This window comes from Rhopalosiphum padi, chromosome 3, assembly GCF_020882245.1.
Source record: "Rhopalosiphum padi isolate XX-2018 chromosome 3, ASM2088224v1, whole genome shotgun sequence".
Taxonomy (NCBI): Eukaryota; Metazoa; Arthropoda; class Insecta; order Hemiptera; family Aphididae; genus Rhopalosiphum; species Rhopalosiphum padi.
The window spans coordinates 43,477,290-43,493,880 of NC_083599.1; the positions used below are offsets into that span (position 1 = coordinate 43,477,290).

Genomic DNA, 16,591 nt, shown 5'->3' on the forward strand with positions numbered 1-16,591 from the left:
TTTTTTATTTTTAATCTAGAATTTATACAATCTATACTACAAAAAGTACAATAAGCATAATGTATGTTTAATTAAGTGCAATAGCTTGAATGTCTTGAGAGAAGAAACCGTCCAGTGAAGATACTTCGACTTGAATTTACAATTATTTAGGTGTATTCATATTATGTTTACTTTATAAGGTCACGGGGCCATTGTCGTTTAAGTCTCCTGGTGGGATTTCCTGGGATGGAGATGGATAATAGCTTTTTTATATGGGGATTAGGGTGATTTTGAAGGCGATTCCTAAATTTTGAGTAGTATAGCTTGGCTGTATCAGTGACTTTCGGAATGTGAAGATCTGTATGAAGTGTGTGGTTTGAAATATAAGGAGGAGCATTGGTTATGAGTCGGAGGATTTTTGATTGAAACACTTGTATTTTTTTTGTATTTGATATTTTTGCCGAGCCCCAGAGCTGTATGCCATAGAGCCAGATAGGCTTAAGAAGAAGATTATATATATGAATTTTTGTTTTGAGGGATAATTTTGAGAATTTACCGAGAATAGGTCTGAGAGAGTAGAGTCGTTGATTTAATTTTAATTTTGTTGTGTGTATGTGTTTAGCCCATGTTAGACGTTTGTCGAAGGTTAGACCTAGATATTTGGCTGTTTCGGAGTTTGGTATTGGTTTGCCGTTTATATGTACCGGAGGAGGTTGTCTGTGGCGAAGAGCAAAGGTGGTGTGTACAGATTTGTTTTCATTAATTTTAACGCGCCAGAGGGAGTACCAGTGTGATAGATCATTTAGGTGTCTTTGGAGAGTAGTTGAAACCATGTCAGAGTCGGTGTGGGTGGCATATATTGCTTTGTCGTCGGCATATTCAGCTATTTGTGTATTCGGATTGGTGGGTTGGTCTGCAGAGTATAGATTAAAAAGAGTTGGAGATACAACAGCGCCTTGAGGAACACCAGCTTTTATTGGGGATATACTGGAGTATTCGGTTCCTGACCTGACAAAGAAGTAACGTTCGTTGAGGTATGATTTAAAAAAAAGGTAGTATGATGGGGGTAGGAACGATTTTAGTTTATAAAGAAGACCGGGATGCCAGACCTTGTCGAAGGCCTGTGCAACATCAAGAAATACTGCAGAAGTGTACAGTTTCTTTTCCAGAGAATAGGCAATAGTATCGGCTAGTCGGTGCATTTGATGGATGGTTGAATGGTGTTCTCTAAATCCAAATTGCGTGTCAGGAATTAGTTTCTTTTCTTTGATGATTGGGTAGATTCTGTTTAGTATGAGTTTTTCTAAAAGTTTTGCAAAGAAAGGTAACAAACTAATTGGCCTATATGAGGAGGGGTTATCTATTGGTTTATTTGGTTTAGGGAAGAGAATAATTGTGGCAAGTTTCCATTGAATCGGGAAATATGAAAGTCGGAGTATTGCGTTAAAAATATGAGTGATGTGTACTATAGCTTTGTTTGGAAGTCTGCGGGCTATTTCGGCTGTTATCAAATCATGACCAGGTGATTTACCTAGTGGAAATTTTTGTATGAATAATTTTATCCCATTTGGAGTGAATGGTTTGGGTGGAAGTGTCATTGGGAGTGGGCTATCTAGAAAATTGCGTACTTTGTTTTCTATGGAAGGAATGGTGGAATCGTTTGGGTTAAAGACTTGGGAGAGATGATGTCTGTGTACTTCTGCTTTCTCTTTATCGTTTATAGCGAGACTGCCGTCTATTTTTTTGATTGGAAATGACATTGTTTTGATTTTTAAGATTTTTCTAGTGGTTTTCCACAGAGAGCCATCTTTTTCAGTTAAGAGGCTAGTTTGTTTGGCGAAGTCTTCTGAACGTTGTTTCGCCATTTGTCGTTTGAGTAATGTGCATAGGTGATTATAATTAGTTTTATCGGTGGGATATTTTGTTCTCTGCCAGGTTGCTCTGGCACGACGTTTTTGGACAATAAGAGATCTTAAATAGGTAGGCAAAGAGAGATTACTTTGATTGTAATTATCAATTATTTTTGGTTTACAAGAGGACCATGCTGCATTTTGTATTGTTGATGTTAGATATTGTACTGATTCCTCAAGTTGATTTGGAGATTTTAAACTAACGTTCAGGTTAATGTCGTTTGTGAGTATCGATTGGAATTTTTCCCAGTTAATTATTCCATTGATTAATGATGGATTCATTAATCTTTTTTGAGGAGAGGTGTCAAGGGTGAGAAGTACTGGCGAGTGGTCTGAGTGAGGATTCGTTAGATTATCTATGATGGTGTTAAATCTGTTCGGTATTTTAGAGACGAATATGTCAAGGATATCTGGTCGCTTTCGGGGTGATGTTGGCCAATATGTGGGGTCTTGGGGTGAAATGATTAAGTAATTTTTGGTAGTAATAACTTGTCTAAGAGAGTTACCTCTTGGTGAGTTTGAGTGACATCCCCATTGGGTGTGTTTGGCATTGAGGTCGCCACCAACAATAAAGTAATTTCCGAGAGAGTTGAAAAATTGCTCAACTAGTATTGTGGTAATGATTTGGTTAGGGGGACAGTATGCTGCCGAGATGGAGATAGGAGAATGGTCTAGAGTAATTTGTATGGTGAAAGATTGTATGTGGGGTTCGCTAATTTGAGAGACATTGTGAAAGAGAATTGTAGATCTAATGATTATCGCCGCTCCCCCGTGTGCGGTACCGTCTGGGTGGTTTGATCTCAGTATTGTGTAGTCGGGTATGTGTATTTTTGTTCTGTTAGTGAGGTGTGTTTCAGATATTAGAGCTATATCTATACGTTTTTCATGAAGTACAAGTGAGAGTTCGGCTACATGATTATGAATACCATTGGCATTCCAAAGGAGTATGAGCAATGATTTGGAGGTTTGGGTATTATTTGTCATTTTGGGCTGCAAGTTTGGCAAGGACTGTTGTAAGAAGGGAGAGCAATGGATTTATGATAGCTTGGAAGTCACTGATAAATTTAGATAATAAGGTACCTGTGTCTAATTGATTACTGTTGTTAGATTTCGGAGGTTCCTGATTCGAGGTTACATTTGCATAAGTTCTATTTTGAGAGGGCGAGGGATTGGATTCAGTCGAAGAAGTCTTCACTGTGGTTTTTGGATTGGACTGGTTGTTGATTGAAGTTGATTGGATGGTTCTTGAGTTTGGGTTGCGACGTCTTTGAAGCTCCTTGTGAATTTGGCATCCTTTATAGTTTGCAGGGTGTTCGCCCTGACATAGCGCGCATTTGGCGGGTAGATTTCGAGGCTTTAAACATTCTGAGGTGATGTGATGTTCAGCACACCGAACGCATCTTGGTGTATGTGCACAGTACGTTTTTGTATGACCGTATTCCTGGCAATTCTGACATTGTACTAGGTCACGTTTTTTATATGGTTCTTCTATTTTTACCTTAGTATGAAGTATGTGGTTTATGTGGAAGATGTCTTTATTTAACTCTGAAGGTTCGAGATCAACAAAGAATATTGGAAGATTTAATTTTGTTGTTTTATGTAGGACATTTGTGATTTGGCGTACTTGAAAACCGATTTCTTCTAAAGCTGTTCTAATTTCTGCTGTGTTCGTTGTTGGGTGAAGATTTCTTATGACTATGCGGTAGGCTTTGTCTTCTTGCATTTGGTAGGTGTGGAATTCGGCTTCTGCACCTTGTAAGAAACGGATGATTGCTCGGTAGGTTTCTGGGTTTTTTGTTAGGATTTTGAGGTTGTTAATGCTTGACTTAAATGTGAAGTTTTCAGGACCCACAAGGTCTATGAGTTCCGAGCGTAGACTTACAAAGTCTTTAATTCCTTTTACTATTATGGGAGGGGGTAGATTTGTACTTTTTACCTGTGAGGTGCGCTCTTCAGGGTTGCTTACATTAGGATCTGGGTTTGGTGTTATTGTGTCAACTTCGATTGCTTCAGTTTGCGATAGAACATCAAATCGATTTCTAGAAATAAATAGCTTTTTGTGTCTGTTGGTATTTTGAGTTGGAGAGCTTGGTTCTGAGGAACTTGAGCGGTTTCTTTTCTCGGCTTGATGTGTCCAGCCATCATTATTTGGACTATTTAAGTTATTTTGTGTGGGTGAATGGCTCACGTTGGGATTATTTGTCGATAAGTTTAGGCGAGCATCCTGTATAATGGTTTTATTATTTGTATTATTATTATTAATATTTTTATTTTTAATATTAGTTTTAGTTTTTGGATTCGGCGATTGTGGCATGTTTGTCACGGAGACAAAGGTCACGCACCGCTACGCGACGTATGCGATAACGGCGGCCGTGCGGCGTTCACGATAACGCGACGGTTGTACGGTAATTAAGACACTGGAAATTTACGAACGAACTTGATTCACTTATATAACAGAATTACTAATATAATATAATATATTACATTTGTATTATGTATATGTATATATATATATGTATGCTACATAATATAATATAAACATATATAAATTTGGAAAAATTTGAGCATCTATGATCGAGATCTCGGCGGTATTTAACGGAGCGACAAAGAGGCGTGCGTTAGGTACGGCTGCTCGCGCGATACTGATTAACAATCTTATGTGGAACACTTTAGTTCACTTAAAAAAAAAAAAAAAGATTTTTATCTTATTTTATCGCTTTAATCATAATTCATAACTAATTAAGGTTCACGACTGCGCCATGTTTCATTATATTTACAACATTTTATATTTAAATGAATAATATAAAGTTTTAAAAATTATTAAAAACAAACACTTTTTATTTTATATAAATTAGTAACAACACATGAGATTCATTGTTAATATTTCACATGGCCATAATAAAATTAATTGTAACATAACCAATAAAACATTATCAGTTGATATGATATCACAACAGTTTCAGTTTATATCGATAATCCTACCACTGTTAACCAAAGTAATAAATTTTAAACCTATATTATAAGATAGTTATACTTGCCATCATTGCGAATCGGATGATGAATCATTTTCAGATGAATACATTTTAAGTAATTTAACCTACCTTTTACCTGTTAATTAACTGTGATAATGTTTAATATTTGATCTCAAAGAAGAGATTAGATTTAAGTTTAAGATGTTAGATCTCGATTATGTTTAAAATTGTTGATCTCAAAGGAGATATTAAATTTAATTTAAATATTTGAACTCAAAGATGAGATAAGTTTTACAGTTGTTATTTTTTTAAACTACTTGTTACAATAATTATTATGTTTGATATATTTTAAAAATACCTACTGTTGAAAAAATTAATAAAGAAATTTTAATATATTTATATTATAATTTAAAATGTTTATTTTCAAAGGAGAGAATAAAAATACTATTGCTTCATTAATTATTTTGTTTTTTATATTTTAACAATACCTAAATTTAAATAAATGAACAAATTAGAAAAAACTGAATATATTCATATGTGTGACAACTTGCCCCAGTGGTCATGTCAACTTGCCCCGTACACGGGGTAAGTGGGTCTGATTATTTTTTATTAGTTTTATTTTTTTTGTCAATTATGGATTAATAATTAAGATGGCATTTTATTTAATTATGTAACTTAAAAGTTACTGAACAGTTAGGTGTATTTTGAGCTTTAAAGTCATAAAACTGAATAAATTAAAAATTCTAATGTAAAAAGTGAGCCAACTAACCCCTGTCACCCCTACTCAATAGGATTTTACGTATATTTTTGTGTATATATATCCTATCTACGACAGTTATTTGGAATGGGTTTGATAAGACGCTCGGCCTGTAATTGTTGTTACCTATAGTATAATAATAGTACTATATACTATATTAATTATTAGTTATTATAACTTATAACTTTGTCGTTTTTTTCCGTGTCATTTTTTACCGATTACCTTCCCGAACGCATCAACCTTAAGTGCCTTTTTTTGTATTCCATGAATACACTTTTACTTCCAACTTTAGTTCTAGTATTCCACTCATTTTTAAAAACGGAAATTCAAAACTATAATAACTATAATATATAATATAGGTAATACTTTATTATTAGTCAAATTTTAATAAACAATGTTTCTATGCAATAGGTGTGCATGCGTAATAATATCATATTTAAAAAAATATTTATATTTTCTTCTGGTTTTTCAATATTTACAATGCTTTCTTCTGGATCTATGGTAACAGGTATATAATTATGATGTACTACTTCAAATTGAATAGTGCATAAGCTCGGTACAGCAGTACGTCATAGTTTACATTTGTAACCATTTATATTTTTGAAACAATTTACATCAAACTGTTTTGAACATAACTGGTGCCAATTAGAAACAGCGGCGAGTCCTAGACTGTCCATCCATTTCTGTCGCAGTGCAACGTCTTTTGGAAATCTATAATAATATAAATAATAGGTAAAAATAATTAAGTCCACAAATTACATTATGATACTTACATATGGAATGACAAAGTCATGTCACCCGTTTTCGGATTGTCATGTGCTTTACACAAAACACCGGTGAACCATTATTATGTTGTAAATAAACAACCAAAATTAATATCTAAATACTAATTGGTAATTTAGCACATTAAAAATGAAATTGTGTAAACTGTATTTGATTTTGAAATTCGAATTGGTCGTTATATAAATATTAGATAATAAAGATATTATCACATTGATTATAAAAATTATTGTTAACCACACAGGTAACCACGATAACCATTTTAGTAGAAAGCACTTTAATGAGACAGAGATAAATCTGCTCTCTAGAATCGCGGAACTTTATGTTAAAAGTATAGAAATGGCCTATCCATTCTTTATTATCTATGTACTGACAGCGTGTATGAAAGAACAATAAATTTTCTTTAGATAGGTAACTTTTTTTTTTTTTTTTCTTTTTTTTTTTTAATATAAGTATATTTACAATCTGTAATAAAATTAAAACAATAAGTAAATTTGATATTTTTTTTTTTTTTACAAGGTTTGGAGGCTTGAGTGAAGGGGGCGTCCATTGACACTACTTCAAAAAGATAGGTAACTTAAAATCATTACTTTTGACCATTTGATGATACTTCGTACTTAATTTCCTACAGAACGCAACCTATCTCTAATAATTCAGTTATACATGTGGTAAATATAAACTATAATTTAAGTTTAAATAAGTTACTAAATTAATGAAAAAAAAATCACCCCAAAACGTCCAAACCGGTGGATGTTGGCCTATATAGTTTTTCAACAGGCTATGAAAACTTTCAATACAATTATTGGTCAGTCCAAAGACGGAAAATCCATCTGGATGAATAATATCCAACCAAACATTTTGAATGTATTCAAAAATATCTTCAAGACGTACTATTATACATCTGTGTTTCTTGCCAATTCTTGTATATCCACGAAACCTTCAACAATGTGGAAATCGTTTGGGAGATCTGGACTTATTTCTAATGACCAATGAAGTAATGCTATAGTATTAGCATTAGTATTAATAGTATAAAACTATTAATTTAAAATTACTAAAACAAATTTAAACAATTTAATTTATAAATCAAATCCTTTACTATACAAAATGAATTGTTTTCATAAACTTAAAATAAGTATTTAATTTTATGGTGCAACAATCAGACGTATCCAAGTTTTATTTTTTGGTTTTAAAAAGAATGGAAATTGAATTTTTATTGGTTAATGATTTATTTCAATTATAAACATAAAAATGAAGTTTGAATATATTTTTTATTTATTTTCAAAACGTTTTGTTAATTTTTAAAATAGTTTTTTCTTCCTTCTAAAAAATTGCACAATTCGGAGGCCAGATCCCATTTTGCCGAATTTATTTTTCAAGCAACTTAAAATAACTTATGGATTACAAATTATATACCTAATAATTAATTATATTTATGTAATATGTATTTTAATATTTATGTAAAATTGAATTCGCCATTATTAGGTATAAATAAAGAAATTGATAATTTCATGATAAAAAAAATAATAAAAGTAATCATATAAAATAATATAACCCTTTCATTCCTGAGACTAAAAAAAATTAAAAAAGTGAATTTTTTTTTCATAGACTTTTTTTATATGCATGAAATATTTGTTATATTTTTGTCAAAAATGTTTAACCACCTCTCACCCCCTTTTTTTGGTCGGGACTTAGATGTCCCGACAGGATTCTATGAATGTAAATTAAAATACACTTTTTTTTGTGAAACTCGTATTTGTATACTATTTTATTGAATATTAAATTAACAATGTATTATATCTTATAGAAAAAACTTATCTTTTTATAACCTTTATATTTTATAGTTATAAAAAATACATATATCATAGAAATAAACATAATATAAAAACAATTTAATCAAATGTTAACTGTTTCTACTTCATGATACTCATTGAAACAATTTTTATTTTCATTACTGCACAAGAATACTCTACAATGTGAACACTTAGATTTTGGTCTCGACTCAATTCCCCGTGTACTGCACAGTTCACACCTCCCTCTATTGGCACCGTAGACCACCCAATGAATTCCTCTAAAAAAATTCAAAATATTTGTGTTTATCATAACCTATTTTTAATTTTTATTTTATTATTGAAGTACCTGTTTCCTAATCTAACATCCTTTGTATTGGATAACTGTTTTCCTCTGCGAGTTGTTGGGGTTTTAGGAGCTGCTCTTTTCAAACTGACTGATCTTCTTGATGGTAAACTGCGTAATGTCATAAGACCAAGTGCGATGGATCGACGTACATCCAAATTGTCTATTCCCCACAAATATAAACACGTAATATACACTCGTTATAATCTGAATCGTATTATTGATTGTATTTACGAAGAAAACGATAAGTGTATTTATAAAATGAAAACAAAACAGCGATAAGATTGAAAAGTGTATAATGCTTTACACCTCATGTGGATACAATAATAAATGCTGTATAAATAGATATTATTAATTTTTTTTTTTATAACATATGTCCATGGGACTCAGATGTCCCGTCAGTACGATTGGCTCAATCGGCTTTACTGTTTATTTAATATTAGACGTTTTAGAGCTGGGACTCAAACGTCCCGCCCGTCCTGAAAGGGATAAGCAAACTATTTTAGAAAATTAAAGTTAAAATTATTCATTATGTTTAATTAATAAACAGACATTGTCTAAAAAATCAATCCATTCTGTCTGTGGAGGATCGTTTACTCTCTCTTTGAGACTACAAATTCTTTGTTCAAGTTTAATTTATTTGTTGTAAATTCTTTTTACTTTTTTACCACGTTAAAGGAAATTTATTTCATCCTCAATTTTGTCTTGTTCTTTTCGTAATATTACTGAATGCCTAAGAAAGGTAGCAATAAGTTATCGTTATGTTTTGATAATGTTATAGAAGTGGTAATTTGTAAAATTTGTCAAGTTCTGTATGTGTTCATTATTCTGAATTCGGTAATACAGTGTGCTTTCGTTTTGTATTCGTTATAATTTTTATAATAGTTATGGATAGTCTGGATATTTTTGAGAGCCAAAAGGGCAAAGAAAAATTAGCATTTAAAGGATATATGTATGTTGTACACAAAGAGTGTTTGCATTTTATACGGTGGAAATGCTGCAAAAACATAGCCACAGATGTCCATGCATTTTAAAAACTTCCGAGGGTAAAAAACATTTAATTAAAATTGATTATGAACATAATCATACTCCATGGCAAAATGAAATTGATGCCGCAAAAATTAAAAAACAAGCTAAAGTATCAAAATATACGCCTGTACAGTTATTTTCAGAAGCTGTAATGGGTCTTTCAGAAAGTATTCTTAAAGAACTTTCCATAGAAAAAATCAATAAAAATCCAAAAGAACTCAAGAGTTTTCCAAAAGTACCTGATAATTTAAAAGATTTAAAAACATAAGGTAGGAAGGTTTCATTAAATCAATAGGTAGATACAAAAAAATTAAATAATTAAAATTAATTGTTCTTAATGGGTATTTTAATTTTAATTATAATTTATATAACAATTTCAAGTTTCAAATTAAAATGCTTTTAATACAGTTGTAGTCAGTACAAAATAAAGATAAACACTGATAAAAATAAAAATAAAATAAAACAAGCTGTTTAGCATGTACAAATACCTGGTATGCAGATAGACATTTTGGATTAGCCCCGAAATATTTTTCGCAACTTTACATTTTAAGAATTAAAAAATATAATGAATTTTTTACTGTTCTTTTCTGTTTACTTGAAAAAAAAAATCAAAGTATTAATGAAATAATGTTTAATACTATCCTATCAGTATGTGAAAAGAACAATCTTTTTCCAGATCCATTATACAAAAAAATAAATTTTGAAAAAGCAATAATAAATGCAGCAAAAAAGGATTAGGGGAACATTTAATAATAAATGGTTGTTTCTATCATCTATGCCAGAGTACTCACAGAAAATTAGCAGAATAAGGATTAAAAAAAAGATATCAAGAAGATTATGATTTTAATAAATGTTGTGGTATGTTAATATATGAGTCCAAAACAAAAAGCTCAAAATCGAAAAACGTAAAAAAAGATTAAAAACATTATATGAACGGTTAAATGTCAATCAGGTTCAAGTGGATACAATTTAAAAAAAAAATTTACTTCAATTTGAGAAAACGACTATTAAATAGGTATTAGTAGGTTATAGGTATTATATATAATTTTAGATTCTGAACGGAGTGATGAATGTATTGATTTTACAATGATGTGTGTTTTTTTTTATAATATAAAATGTGTATATATACATATATATGTTACGGGCAAAGTAAATAATTTGGGCGTTTTATACAATGCCGTAAATTTGGATTAGTTAGTGTATTTTTTCATTTGTTCTTATCGGTTTTCTTACAATGGGGCAATCCACATATTTGTTTTATTTTAGCTATACCTTTAAGAATAAAATCTATTCGTGATAATAGAACTGAATAGCTTAAAAATTTAAAAGTTCAAGCCACTAAAATGAAGCAAGCTTCTGAGAATCGATTCTGTCCCGGTGAGTGCAAGTGTAAAGCAGCTGAGCGGCTATGCATATCTAAATGCCACCAAAGCAGTACTTGCGAAAATAAGTGATGTAAAAATAAAAAATTAAATTAAATTTTCTAATAACACAAATAAAAAATATTATAGTATAAATATATAGTATTCGTTATATTTTGGCAATACTTTTCTTTTAAATATTATATTATATACATTGCCCAATATACGAAGGCCATTATATACAACGCCCGAGCATTGTATAAAACGCCCAAATTGTATACTTTGCCCGTAACATATATATATGTTACGCCGAATTCATAAAATCAGCAACGTTGTCGCCGAATACGTGAAATCGGCAACTCAAAGTGCAAAAGACCCTTCTTAAAAAATTATAAGACATAATTTAATATAAATAAATGTATAAAACGCCAGAAATATAATAAAACCAAATTGTAATAATAAATATTATATTAAGTATATAAAAAATAAAAAAAAAAGCAAGACTTCTTAAAAAAAATATTAACATAATTTAATTTAAATAAATGTGTAAAACACCGGAAATATATTAAAATAATAAATTCATTTTAATGTGTAAAAAAGTGAATAAAAAAAAAATTGTATTATATTTAAAAATTTTGACAAGTTAGCCCCTCCCCCCACTTTAACCCAGGAACTTCAAACCTCTTAAGAAAAATTGCTATTAGCTTTTTGTTCTTATTAAAATTTTTATTTTTAAAATAAAGATTTTTGTCCTCAACTAGACTTTTTTTAACCAAATAAGATTTTCATTTCGTGGTTGTGTTTTATTTCAGTTATTAGATTGTTTTATTTAATATGGAATCATTTTTTTAGATTCTAAACGGAGTGATGAATGTATTAATTTTACAATGATGTGTGTTTTTTTGTGTCTGTCATCACTTTTTGGAGTAGTAATAATACTTTGATTTTTGACTTCAGTCCCTCTTTGAAAAGAAAAATTCATCTAGTTCGTACTTTGGGAGGGGGGGGGTCAAAAGTAATAAATTTTCAATAGTTTTCAAAAGCGTTGGGAAAATCCCTGAAAAATAACGGAAAAGCGTAAATTTTTACGCATAACCACTTTTCGACAAAATCAATTTTTTGATTTTGCTGTAACTCAAGAACGAATTATTGTAAATACTTGAAATTTACATCAAATGTTTATATTATGGTTATCTATTTACGATTAAATTTTCAAAATTTAATAATCGTTAGTCATAATTTTTGTTTACAAGCATTTAAAGTTCAAATATTTACGAAATATATCAAAATCGCGAAAATTTGCAAGGAATTTTGAAGTTGAAAGTTCATAAAATTGTTGTGATTTATACTTAAGGTTCAAAAATCCAATACAAGGTTATCTATAAGTTTTCCTTTAAATAATTGTAAAAAAAAATTCCAGTGTCAATATAGAAAACATTTTATGAACGTATGAAATTTTATTTTTTACGAAATCGCGTAAAATAGGTAACGATATATTACAATTTAAATATAAGTAATAATAATATAATATATCCAACTAATTATCATTAACTGACAAATCATCTCCGTTCAGAATCGTTCTTCGTATACAATGATACTCGTCATACTCTCGATCTCTACTATACAGCAGAGCGATACCCACTTGCCCACTTTTTTTTATTTATATATTATTTACCGTAATTGAAAATATTGACTATTTGTTTAAAATGATTATATTATTTATTTATTTATATATTATTGATATTTCAAACTAATTGAGTAAGTAACATGGGAAGATAAGGAAGTCAACATTTTATCAATATAATTACAAATATTGGACTTATAGATATTAAGATATACCATAATATATCTTTAGACATTAGTGCCAGGAGATGGGGTGGCAAGATGGGGAATCCCCCCCTGGAATTTAAATAGGATGTTGAACATTTTAACTTTTATTTTGATTTATAAACATTTCATCGATATTTTTACTTGTGTGTGGAGTTGGTATTTGATTTCATATAATTCTAACACATTTTATAGTTTACAAGGAATAAACATTTTTTTATGTAGTTTTTGGTGTTTAATGTCATCATGCTCCTCCCTGAAAAATTTCCTGCGGGTGCCCATATCATAAGAGGACTCGCACCCGCATGTGTCTCTGTCTTACACACGTGCGACATGTTAAACTTTCGTTCAACAGTTAAGGAATCATACGTCGAGAGTACAAAGTTGACACGATACACAACAGTCGCCAGTACAAAGTACAGGCACCGCAGTGACCTTATCAATCGCCACTAAGCAACGACGACCTAACATAGTCAACTCTCCCACATGTACTAACACGTTACTCCACGTGCTGATACGCTGCCGTCCGAATAATAAAAAATCGCTCATACCAAAACCCGTCGTGTGTTGTGTCAGTTTTTTTTCTCTTATATCTATATCCTCAACACTCACACCTCACGAGATCGACTCAACATGAACCTGAGTAAGACCAACAACTGCCGTAGCCGCATCAATTAGCTCCCCCCAGAGGAATCATTAACTCAAAGTCAAGATATCATAAATCTAGAATGAGTGACAGGGCAACGCCGAAAAGTTGCAACAGGTGGCTGACCTGATTTTCCAACTCGGGCTCGTTGCCGGAGACACCGAAGCTCCACGAACGGCGGCACAAGTGGCGAGGATGTCCTCTACCCAAATCCTCCAGGATCCGGTGAGAGCAACCATCTACCGCCAGGGAAGGGAGGACAAGACGGTAGACCCTTAGAACTCAACATCTTGTCCACTACAGCCGCACCCGCCGAGACCATCCAACCACCCAACGCCGCTGACATCACAACACACCGCGACCAGGACGGTGAGGGTGCACGGCCCCGTGATGCCCATGGAGCCGACAATGGTGCCGGGGACGTCACGGGGAGCCTCCACACCGGAGGTAAGTTCCAAAAGCTGAAGGAGAAGAGGAAGATCAGGAAGACCAGGAGGCTTTCCACAAGCGGACCACCATCTCGACCAACACCACCGGCGGCGATGGAGGTGGACCAATCTGTGCCCAAGAGTGAAAAACTCGAGGAGCAAGTACCGTCCACCAGCCAGGACGTGAACTCGGAAAACCCTTCCGAAGACGCCTGGCTAGCCGCTCCCGGTCTGTCGTTGGAGGGAATGCCGGAGATGACATACAACAACCCGTTTTTCACTCCGGCCACGTCACCCAACTAGCCATAACGCGGAACTAGGGACGCAATCCTATCGCGTGTAAACCTGCACCTAACGATGCCACGACACCGGTACAAGTACACCGAGTGTGGCGGTTTGGAGAGGGAGTATGACACGGTACGCAACAGTCGCCAGTACAAAGTACAGCCACCGCAGTGGCCGATCTGCACCTTATCAACTGCCACTACGGGCATCAACGACCCGGCATGGTCAACTCTCTCTCGACTGCTATTTCTTTGTTGATAGCGATCATAGGGTCATAAGTTTTAATATCCTAGCATGTAGGTCAACCCCTAATAATCAGAACATAGGGCGTTATAACGTCAAAAAGGCCAATTGGGATCTTTTCCAAACTACCTTACTCGGGGAAGTAGGTAGAATTACTAATTATGATATTAATTCGATAGCTGAGGGAATTGATCGTGTTCTCACCATAGCAGCGGATGCTGCCATCCCAAAACTAAAAACCCTAAAGACTGCAGGCAAAAATGTTTGGTGGTCTCCACACCTCACGGCGCTACGAAAAAACTTAATCCGTAGAAGGCGTCAAGGACTCAGGTCGTCCGATCGCCCCCTGTATAATCAGCTACGGAACGAATTTCTAACTGCGATACGAAAGCAGAAACTCCTGGCTTGGAAAATTTTGCGGGTGAACTTAACACCAACCCTTGGTCGATGGACACGTAAGACGTAAGTGGCAGAAACGTGGGAATTCGCTCGAACGCAATCTGGCCCGGTTCGTGTCCATACGTCAGGGACGAGGAGCTCGGCCCTGCTGTGGGGGCCGTTCAGAATTCCAAATCAGTTTTCTCTGCTTGTCGTACGAGGCGACTAATAATAACGTAATATATTGTATTTCATATTTTGTTTTAGCTACCATCAACATTATGGATATGTCACAAACCGAAGCGTCATGACAATTTTGAGGTACAATTGCACCAAAATCTACTTCAAAAGGCAATTTTTATTAGGCAATTCGTTTCCAAAGTTGTTTCTCAATTACCCATATCCACCACCATTCATGACCTACAAAAAGATTTCAAATTTCAACTTAATAACTACAATACAGCATTACAGGACCTATTTAATATAATAAAAAAACATCAAACAATTAAAAATTCCAGCTACACTACCAATGAAATAATACAATTAATTTCAAATAGTGATGAACCAACAACACCAAATGTATTTACCACTTCCACAAGGCCAACATTTAATGCAAAAAGAAAATGTTATTCACTGACACCACTCCAAAATTATATCCACAACAATTTTAAATAAACAGAGAATATGTACAAATTATTAATAATAAAACTAGATCTTTCTATCATCAAAACACAATTTAGTATAAATAATTTTATAGATATAGTAAATCGTAATAGTTAACAGTAAAAATTGTAATAACTAATTTAATGATCAGTTAGGACCGCTAACTTGTAACAATTACAATAGTATATTTACAATCACACAAACAACAATAATTACACAATATTTCTTAACAGATACTATCAAGATACAGGAACATTGCAAATGTAAACAGTCTATGATTAATCAGTGATTAAGAGTTAATCAGCTGATAAAAGATTTTAAACCGGTCAAATTCGGCCGATTAAACTACTCAGCATATGACGTGGTCGGCGGCGTAGGGTAATGCGGTCATATGTGATGACCGGGTTTACTATAAACAATGATAATACATTATTATATTTGATAAGCGCAATTTCCGTTTTTCATAGAAGTAATCGACTACATTGTATGGTATTTTCTTTATAATAAACTCAATTGTTATTCACCGACTCATACATTACTAGTGTTTATACATTTTCTTTTTTTAAACATTATCGCGCCCAGGTTAGAAGAGTCCCCGCGACAGCTGATGGTTAAAGTCAATCAATACACGTTTATTCGCAATTTAACGTTCTTATTTCAAAATATTCTCTAAGTTTTTTACCGCTGATTGTATTCACTTTTTGACATGCCTTAGGTTCCCAAAAATACTGTTATCGTGCCGTTCGAGAAGATACGTCAGTAAAATCAATTGGTTATAGCAGGCTAAATGCGTAATGTTTGAGATTACGTAATATTACGATGTGAAGTTTAAAATGTATGAAATCTTTGGCCGAGATCTTGTGTAAAATGCACTCTGGGTCAGAGGTACACGGATAATCCTTATGTGGTAGACCACACAACCTCTGACCCAGAGTGCATTTTACACAACATCTCGGCCAAAGATTTCATACATTTTAAACATCACATCGTATAGAGCTAGATGCTGTGATAATTTTGAAATTTTTTCTGCTCATTGCAAACCATTATTTAAGGTGGTTTAGGGCTGGGAAGTGATCTGCGGTGCGGGGGACCGGTAATATTACGTAATATCAAACAATGCGCATTTAACCAAATATAACCAATTGATTTTATTAACAAATCAAATAGCAAGTTATTCCAGCCTGACACCTACATTTGGCG

General features: G+C 32.9%; 1 protein-coding gene across 1 annotated transcript; it reads left to right on the forward strand.

Annotated features, from left to right (window-relative positions):
* The first annotated feature begins 13,476 nt into the window (after positions 1 to 13,476).
* LOC132925072 (uncharacterized) lies at positions 13,477 to 14,125 on the forward strand. The gene is made up of 2 exons (XM_060989498.1): positions 13,477 to 13,511; positions 13,561 to 14,125. Exons 1-2 carry the CDS (start codon positions 13,477 to 13,479, stop codon positions 14,123 to 14,125), a joined length of 600 nt encoding a protein of 199 aa, XP_060845481.1.
* Positions 14,126 to 16,591: the final 2,466 nt, after the last annotated feature.